The sequence below is a fragment of the Carettochelys insculpta genome, chromosome 5 (assembly GCF_033958435.1).
Source record: "Carettochelys insculpta isolate YL-2023 chromosome 5, ASM3395843v1, whole genome shotgun sequence".
In the NCBI taxonomy this organism is placed as follows: Eukaryota; Metazoa; Chordata; order Testudines; family Carettochelyidae; genus Carettochelys; species Carettochelys insculpta.
The window spans coordinates 493,044-503,039 of NC_134141.1; the positions used below are offsets into that span (position 1 = coordinate 493,044).

At 49.1% G+C, this 9,996-nt stretch overlaps 1 protein-coding gene across 3 annotated transcripts in view; it reads right to left on the reverse strand.

Moving 5' to 3' along the window:
• Positions 1 to 9,622, reverse strand: part of APTX (aprataxin) — a 55,050-nt gene extending 45,428 nt beyond the window's left edge. For 2 of the 3 annotated variants that reach the window (XM_074994476.1, XM_074994473.1), the window contains exons 1-2: positions 9,486 to 9,622; positions 6,665 to 6,801 (exon numbers count right to left, since the gene is read on the reverse strand). In XM_074994476.1, coding sequence (XP_074850577.1) covers positions 6,665 to 6,794 — 130 coding nt within the window. In that variant the 5' untranslated portion in view covers positions 6,795 to 6,801; positions 9,486 to 9,622. Of the gene's footprint in view, positions 1 to 6,664; positions 6,802 to 9,437 lie in introns of all 3 variants that reach the window. The other variant, XM_074994474.1, reaches the window with a different exon arrangement.
• Positions 9,623 to 9,996: the final 374 nt, after the last annotated feature.

Below are 9,996 nucleotides of genomic sequence, written 5' to 3' on the forward strand. Positions count from 1 at the left end.
GTTATTAGAGAGAGGGAGGGCTGCTGAAGTGTGAAAGGGACTGCTGCGAGGACAACCTGCTTGTCCAGCCACCAGTGCAGGGTTGATAAAGTCTGCAGTAGCATTGTAACAATCAAGTCTAGACTGTCTCTCACAGGGCAATACACAGAAGCCAGCCACAACTGCTGAAGGTATATTCTCAACCTGGCGTGCTGAACCACAAAGGTGCACACTGCAATGTGACCCAGCAGGCGTAGACAGCTCCTGGCCATCATGGTGGGAACTGCCAAGATGTCACTGATGACACCCCCCATAGTTCTGAACTTGTCTGCAGCCAGGAATGCCCTGGCACACTTGGCATTCAGTCAGGCTCCTAAGAACTCTATTGACTGAGACAGGCAGTACAGACTTTGCCTCATTGATTAGGAGGAGACAGAGGCTTACAAACTTTTGACAGATCAACTGTACATGCTGAAGCACCTGCTCCCGGGAGCGACCCTTGACCAACCAGTCGTCCAGGTACGGGAACAGCTGCAACCCCTGCCTGCGTAGGTGTACTGCTACCACACCAAATGCATGGCTGAAGACCCTGGGGGCCGCAGATAGACCGAATGGCAGAACTGTAAACTGATAATGGTTTCTGTCAGCCATGAACCTGAGAACCTCCTGTGAGGAGGGTAAATTGAAATACGCATCTTGTAAGTTGAGAGCCGTGAACCAATCCCCCTGTTCCATCATCAGGAGTATGAGATCTAGGGATATCATATGAAACTATCTTTTTCATGAACTCATTGAGCCCTCGTAGGTCTAGAATAAGTCTCAAGCTCCCCTTTGGTTTTGGAAGCAAGAAATAAAACCCCGTCCCCCAAACCTGGGAAGAACTTCTTCTGTAGCCCCACAACTCAGGAGGGATTGCAATTCCTGCTGTAATACGATCTTGTGAGAGGGGTCCCTGAAGAGGGACAAGGAAGGGAGTTGGAAAGGGGGGGTATGAAGAGAACTGAATGGCATATCCTCTCTCTACTGTACACTGGACCCACTGGTCTGTGGTGATACTGCACCACATATGGTCGAAGGGGGATAGACGGAATGAAAAATGTGGGGATGCTGGAATGGGTGAAATTGGTTCATTGCTCCCAACCATGTCATCAAAACTTTGGCTTGGACCCCGTGAGCCGTTTTGATGGCCCTGAGGCTGTTGGCTGGAACAGCACCTGCCCGTTCTGTTCTGCCTTCTCTTACCATCCCTTTGCAGCTGCAGAAATGGTCTCTCCTATGGACGGGGGCGTTAAAATGCCTGTGCTGGTTAGCAGGCTATATAGGCCCGAAGAGTGCAGGACAGCCCTGGAGTCCTTTAGACTATGCAGTCTTATCTGTTTTGTTTGAAAATAGGGTCAGGCCATCAAAGGGGAGGTCCTGAATCATTTGTTGGAGCTCGTACAGTAGGCCCAAGACTTGTAGCCATGCCCCCCCTGCACATGGCAACTTCAGATGCCATAACATGAGTAGCAGCGTCCACAGTATCCAGTGCAGCCTGCTGAACCACCCCAGAAACCAGTTTGTTCTCCTCCACCACTGCTATGAAGTCTTGCTTGGCTTCGGATGGCATCAGTTCAGAGAACCTGGATAAGGCACTGACCGTGTTATAAGCGTATCTGCTAACCAGAGCCTGCTGGTTAGCAATTCTTAACTGTTACCCCTCCCACCCCCCCCACCCCCCGTTGAGTAAATCCTCCTCCCATAGAGGTCCACGTGCTTAGCGCTTCTATTTTTTGGAGCGGGACCCTAGAACTTGGTGCTGTCTGTGATTTGCAGCATCAGGGAGTCAGATGGGGGCGAAGGATGAGTGAACAAATGTTCGTTGCTCTGGTATGGGATAAAAGTACCATCTCTCATTCCCATGGGCTATAGGAAGGGCAGAAGCAAGGGTCTGCCAGATTGTTTTTGCCATGGTGGCAACTGTCTTGACTATGAGCAGAGCCACCCTGGTGGGTCTCATGGAGGACAAGATGTTCATGACAGGGTCCATCTCATCACAGACCTCCTCCAACTGCACCCCCAAGTTTTGAGAAACTCTCCTAAGGAGCTTCTAAAGGTCCCTACCATCCTCTAATACCAATGAGATCAATGAGCCTGCCACCGCCTCCTCCAGAGAGGACAACAATGATAACGCCTACAGCCACTTCTGTGCAGCCTGAGAAGCTGGCAGACATCGTCCGAGTGGTGACTACTGTGCCTGCAACGGCTATGCCATGACACTCTCGTAATTCCACTACATCCAGAGCTCTAGTAGAACGAGTCCAATTCAGATGCAGACGACCACAGCGGGGCCACCGGTGTCGGTGCCCATGACTACCATGCAGACGACAGTGCTGGTGCTGGCACACAGGGCACCTGAAACCGGCCCACTGTCACTCCCTGATGGGACAGCACCAGGTGCTTGGCACTGAGTACAGCGTCGGTGCCAGCATCAAAGTAAGCATGGGGATTGGTGCCGGTGTCACATCCATATGCCCCAGCCGCTCTGCCTCAGTGCTATAGCACCAGTCCTCCATAGACAGAAGATATGGCACTGTCAATTGCAGAAGGCCTCGTGCCACTTGAAACACTTCTGGCATTGAGAGCAAGTCCGAAGCATCCAAGCTCCCGCTCTGCACCGGCTTCAACATACGTACCTCCTGCCCCTCGGCACCATGCGTCGGAGCCGTGGACTTGGGGCCGCCACAATTTGACGTTGGCAACCTATGTCTATCATGCCTCCTCTTCTTCTCCGGCACCTAGTTGACTTCTACGGCAATCTGAAGATGATGGCGCCTGCACCTGCTCCCGGTGCTGGGAGTCCTTAGACAGCACCATGCTAGACGGTGACGGTGCACTTTGCACCGAGGAGGTTCCACTCCCTGCCCCTGCCGGGGACTCCTGGGGCTGAAGAATCGCCTCCATCAGCAGGGCTTTGAGACGCTGGGCCCTGTCTTTCGAAGTCCTCAGTTTAAAGGCCTTGCAAATCGAGAAACAGTCACGTAAGTGTCCTTCCCCCAAGCAAGTCAGGCAAGATGAATGGGGGTCACTCTTGGACATATGTTTGCCACACTTGGAACAAATCTTAAAGACTGGGGAGCCAGGCATTCCCTGGTGCCAACGTGGATGGAAAGCCTCACCTCAGCTATTTATTAAAATGAAAAGGCTAGTTATCCAACACTAAAAAGATTTACACATACTTAAGAACTATTATACTACAAACAGGCTACTAGTTAATAAGTTGAGAAGAAAAAGGCAAGAGCACCAACCAGCAGCACAGCAAGAAGGAACTGAGCAGAGAGAGGGGAGGCTCACGGGGGGGAGGGGTGGGGGTTCAGGCAGTGCCTATATTGGTCACCATATTGGTGCCACTCAAGGGGGCGCTGCGCCAACCCTATGGCTGGCTAGGGCAAAAGCCTTCCAGCAATTAGGCGTGTGCCAGCTCACACCCAACTTGGAATGCACACGAGCAATCACTCAAAGAAGAATTTGCGTCTCCTCAGCTTTCTTGTTCAGGTCCTCAAAAACAGGGCTTTCTCCCTTATCATGAGGAAACTCAAAGGCATGTTGCATTCATTATAGCTACACCTACTCAGGCGGTCTCTGTCGACAAAGAAACCTTGGTAGTGTCTCTGTCAACAGATCGCATCTACACATAAAAGTGGCTTGAAAGAGCAAGGCGCTCTGTTGACAGAGAGAAGACGGAATATCCTGCCCTCTCTCAACAGAACGGGTGACTGGAAGCTCTGCAAACAGGGCTGCCTGGAGAACCAGAAGCCCTCTCTGTCAGCAGAAGTGTCTACAAGGGCATTCTGTCAACAAAACACTGTCAGAGCTGTTACACACGATCGGGGAGAGGTACAGTAAACCTTCAAGGGTTAGCGTACATTGAATTTCGTGTAAGTTGGGGAGGGCTTGGGTTGTGGCGCTGGGAGGAGGCGGGGGGGTAAGCCTGGGGTGTGTTAGGGTGGCAGGGGTGGTGGGAGGGTGCAGTTGAGCTAGGGCTTACAGGGGATTGGACCTGGGCAGCTGGGAGTTGGAATGGGGGGGGTTGAGCCTGGCCAGGGGGTTGGAGTCAGGGCTGTAGGTGTGGTGGGTAGAGAAGCCAGAGCCCCACGTGATGGGGAGTGTGAGCTGGGGCCAGAGCCTCCTGTACCTGCAGTGGCTGACAGCTGGAGCCCTGCGCCTGCTGGGGAAAGCTCAATGGGGAACGAGGGGTTTGAGCTGGGGGGGCGGGATTGAATGGGGGTGAACTGGGGCAGGGGTGGGTTGAGCTTGCAGGGGGGGATAGAGTTGCTGTGCATGCCAGCGGCGGCTGACAGCCAGAGCCCCAAGCACAGGGCAGTGGGTGAACTGAGGCCATGGGAGGGAGTGCTTGAGCCGGGCCGGCGGGGTGGTGAACAGGGGGTGCACTGGGGTGGGGTGGTTGAGTAGAGGGGGGTTGGAGGAACCAGAGGCCAGCTGGGAGCCGGAGCCCAGACACAGGTTGAAGTTGGAACCATGGGAGAGTTGAGCCAGGTGGGGGAGGACCTGAACAGGGCTGCACCACGGTGGGGTGCTCAAGCTGGGGGCAGGTTAGATCCCCACATGTGCTAAACCAACTGTGCAGGGGAGAGTGATCTGGTGCCACATAGGGGTTGGGGGGTGGGGTTGGGTCTGGGTCCATGGGGGTTGGGGCATGGGGGTTGGAGCTGTGTCCATGGAGGTTCGAGGGGAGCCCCAGGTGTGCAGCTGGAGCCCCCTTCTGGGGGAGATGAGTTGGGGCACACAGGGAGGGTGAACTGGGGCCATGGGGGCGAACAGGTGTGACTGTCAAGTAGTGCTGCTCTGGGAAGTGGGGGGAATGGGCTCTTAGACTGCCTAACTGCCTGCAGCTGCAGGAAGCTAGGCAGGCTGAGAGCCCAGCAACTTTGCATTGTGTGAACGTAAAGCTGCATAAAGTGAGGGCTTAATGTATGAATCAGGGGGTCAGCCACATAAGAGCGGTATCATGTACTGTGGACTCACATACTCCGAGAACTTACTATATAACACTGCCAGATGAACAGGTGAGTTTTGTCAAACTCTCGACAGAGTGCTTTAACCGTGCAGACACTCAACGAGTTTTGTGGACAAAAGCCCAGTTTTGTTGACAGAGATTGCCCACGTAGACATAGCCTATGGCTGACAAACCAAGTTCACCCATTATTGCATCCCTGGCTTTTGTTATTCAACGCAACTTTTTGCTTCACCAGCAAACATTTCTGCCATTTCTTTTATCTTTTCTTTCTGCACAAAGATCATACACACTGTCACTGCCACCAAGTTTATTGCCAAACATAAGTCTTTTGATTGCTGGCCCTCTTGAATTCTTTTAATAACCAAGTTTGGCAGCTACAGACATTGCGTTCCTTGGTCTCTTGGCCTTAGTAACAGCTCCTGAAGAAACTTTTTCACATTTAGGATCCATGATGATCACAAAGATATTTGAAGATTAATATCACTCACAGTCAAAATGAACAGCAACGAAGGGTCCTGTGGCACCTTATAGACTAACAGAAAAGTTTAGAGCATGAATAAATGCACACAAATCAGACATCAGAAATGGCAATATACAAAAACCCATAGGAGAGCACTTCAATCTCCCAGGACACACAGTAGCAGATTTAAAAGTAGCTATCCTGCAGCAAAGAAATTTCAAGAACAGACTCCAAAGAGAAATTGCTGAGCTACAATTCATCTGCAAATTCAATACCCTCAGCTCAGGATTAAACAAAGACTGTGAATGGCTGGCTAAATACAAAAGCAGCTTCCCCTCTCTTGGAGTTCACACCTCCAGATCTACTGATGACAATACAACTCAGCCTGCCTGACTGAGCTAACCTTGTTATCCCCAGCCTTGCTCTGGCCTATTTATACCTGGCCTTGCAGATTTCCAGGACCAGCATCTGAAGAAGTGAGTTAACTCACGAAAGCTCATGCTCTAAACTTTTCTGTTAGTCTATAAGGTGCCACAGGACCCTTCGTTGCTGCTACAGATCCAGACTAACACGGCTACCCCTCTGATACTAGTCAAAATGAAATGAACACAACAAGCATGAACCAGCTGGGAAGAGCTAGGTGGCCGAGGGAAATGAGTCAAACTTGCACTGCGTACTGCGGTATTCCATGTTTTTTTCTTATGAAGCTGACGCTCAGACAAAGATTGATTCTTCTTTGTAGTGAAAATACATTTATAAATGAAAAAATAGGTATAAATTGACATTGTTGTAGCAAAAATTCATAAATTGAAAGTTTGCACATTGAGGCACAGGTGTATATATACACATACACATTTGTAAATTGTACTTTCACGATAAAGAGATTACTAATACTGTGATATCAGGTAAATTGAAAAATACTAATTTTTTACAGTGCAAATATTTGTAAACAAAAAACAACACCAAACTGAGAACTGTACTCTCTTTTTAACTGAAGTTACTACTTGAAAATGTAGAAAAACCATCAAAAATATTTAATAAATTTAAATTGGGATTCTATTGTTTAGCAGTACAAAACTGTGTTTAATTATGATAAATTGTTTGTGTAATCACTTGAGTTAACTACAATTACTCAACAGCCCTAGTTCTTTTGGAACTGTTAGGCTGTTGTCAAATCAGTTGCACATAAACTAAAAGTTATAACTTACCCTGTTGTCTCGAACATTTCTTGTCTGTTATCTGTGTCTCTGGGCCACGCCCTATTACTACTGTTTCGAAGTGCGGCAGTTTGATTCGCTGACAGAGTTCCTCTTTCCTCACTAGGAAGCACACCCGCATTATTGCGCTGTAGAAAAAAAAAAAGATGCAGAACAGACAGGATTATATTCAGACAAGGATTAAGGTCCACTGGTTGGGGTATAGGACTGGGCATCAGAAATTCTTGTTTCTTTTGTCCAGTCCACTAATTTGCTGTATGATCTTGGCTAATTTGCTTAATATTATTGGGCCTCATTATCCTCTACAATATGGGGGGAATAACAACAGAGATATTTCAAGGTCTTATTTTATATCTACGTAGTTGTTTGGTAGTATCTCCCACTGAACAGTACTGCAGTGCAAAGTAAAACAGCAGTTATGTAGCACTTTAAAGACTAACAAAATGATTTACTAGGTGATGAGCTTCCATGGGATAGAGCCACTTCTTCAGATCTATAGAAATAGATAGAAACAGATCTGAAGAAGTGGCTCTGTCCCATGAAAGCTCATTACCTAATAAATCGTTAGTCTTTAAAGTGCTACATGACTGCTGTTTTGTTAGAATACACACTAAAATGGCTACCTCTTTGTTGCAGTGCAAAGTATGTACTACTAAACACTCCAAGTTTCTATTATTTAATATACATTTGTTTATTATATTAAGAGGTGAAAATCTTTAAAGCCAGATTTCCCCAGTCAGCTGATACACTGCTAGACTTCATATGCATATTGCTTTTATAGCACCATCACATTCATTATTTGATTTACCACTGTTGCTATTTCTGTAAAATTCAAGTTTTATTCAATAGGATTTTGCTATACTTTGTATTACAGTCAGCTACTTGTTCACCATAACCACTATTTCCTTTTTAGATAAGCTACTTTTCTGGCTATAGCATCCCATTCTACAGGGATAGCCGGTATTCTTTGTTTCTAGTGCATACCTTCAAATTTGACAGCATTAAAATGTTTGTTTGAATCTGCCCACCTTACCCAATGGTCCAGATAGTTCTGTATGACAGGTCCTTGGCATTTACTAGTTTGCCAGTATATATGTCATCTACACATTTTAGCACTGTAACTTTATGTTTACTCCCACATCAATGATGAAAACATTAAATGGCATTTGGTCTAGTACTGATCCTTGCAGAACTCCACTTCTTCTAGCAGTGAAGACATAACCAATTTAGTGCCACGAGTCATTGAGTGTGTTAATTTTCTCTCATAGGCACAGAATAGGGAAACAGCATCACAGTTCCTCTCAAGCTAAACACCTGAACATCTATAATCTGAGTGTCCCTGATCCTTGAACACATATGGTTCAGACCCAGGCAGGGGGAGGGGGAAGCAGCTCTGCACATTGTCACTCCCCTTTCACCCTCAGATTGGGGAATGGCCACACATCACTGGTCTGCAGACTTTTCCCCCACTACTCCCTTAGTGGTGGCAGGAGGTGAGGGTAGCGCCAAGACCAGTATTGGCAGTGGATATAGTGCTATGTGTGCTCCCGGCAGTGGGGCATCACGCAGACACCGTGCTCCCTCATCCTTACTCCCAAACCTCATCCCACCAGCACCCTTCATGGTCCGAGAACTTCCTTAGTCTGGTATACCCTATTTCTCCGAGCTGCCAGACTAAAGGGGTTCAAGTGTACTGATAGTTATACTAGTAAAAACTACCAGTGGGACACATAGGTACACCTTTTCTGGCTTAATTTATATTTAATCTAAAATGAGAGCAGCTGCTCTTATCCCCCAATGAGACTGCAATCAGGAGGATGCATTGTAACAGGACAACAATACCAGCTTAAATCCACACCTTAACTCACATGGCGACACTTGCTAATGTAAGCAACTTAAAACACTAAAAAAAAAAAAACCAAACCAAAAACAGATTAAGTGATGCATTGAAACTGGTGCAAACCTTTGCCTGGACACTTTAAATGTACTTTTATTGAAACTTGTTCCTATTCAGTTTAACCTAAGTTATATAACTATAGCACTATACCAGAGAAACTAGCAGAACTTACCCATATGGTACCAGAGAGGTAGCCATGTTAGCCCATACTCTAATAAAACAAAACAGCAGTCTTCAGATCTGAAGAAGTGGGTCTGTCCCACAAAAGCTCATCACCTAATAAATCATTTTGTTAGTCTTTAAAGTGATACATGACTGCTGTTTTGTTTTGACCCATATGGTCAAAACCTTAATTAAAACAAAGCAGTTCTGAGTGGGCCAGACCTCGATCACAGCAAATTAAATTTCCATCTTAGCATAACACAGAACTGGAGCCTCCTCACATACGCTAGTTCCTCTTCTCACTCCCCAGTTCCCTGCCTCACCACCTCAAACCTTCTACTCACTCCAGATCCCTCCTCACCCCTCCACTGCTCCCCACACCCCCTTTAATCATGCAAACCCTCTTCTCCCCCAGCTTCCACTCCAGGGCGCTCTTCACCCCACAACTGCTCCTCTCACCCCTACACCCCCAAACCCCTGTCGTCTTCGTCTTCACCACATCCAGCCCCCTCCTCACCCGACAACCGCTCCCTCACCTCCCTCCTCCCCTTCATCTCCAAACCCTCGTCTCACCCACAACACCCACCTCCCCGCCCTTCAACATCCCGCGAACACTCTTCTCATCCCCCATCCCCCTTCAGCAGCTCCCCTCACCCAGCTCCCTCAGCCTCAACCGCTGCCCCGCCCCCCTTCTTCCTCCCAAACCTCTTCACTACGTGCGGCCGCCTCCTCGCGCCCAACGGCTCTTCTCACCGCCGCTCCGCAGCCCCTTCACGAGACTTCTCTCACGCCTCCCCCTCAGCGCCCCGCGGGGCAGGACCAGTCTGCTCCCAGCCGCCACCATCAGGCGCTCGCCTGCCCGCGCGCCCGCCCGCTGCCTACACCCTCCTCTCTGCTGCCACGCAGCCACTCAGAGCGGCCGAGGTTGCCTCACGTGACCGGCACGTGAGTGCGGCAGAGCCTGGCCGGAAGCGCCCTCCGCAGCGAGGAGCTGAGCCCGTTCCCTCTGGGCGGGACGTACCCGAGGCAGCCACCCAGCCGGCCGCTGGGGTCAGGGGGGCGTGTACAAGCTCTCAGCCCGGTAGCCTAGGGGGCGGCAGCACAGGCACACGCTCGGATGGGGGTGCTGCAGGGCTGGCGGGCTTACAGGAGGCGATGTCGTTCGTTTCGTCTCGCCTTTCATTGCCTGTCCCTGCTCGCCCTTGAGGACCTGGGCTTCGTTTCTGTAAACCTCTGCAGGCCATTGTGCAATCTTTTTTTTTTA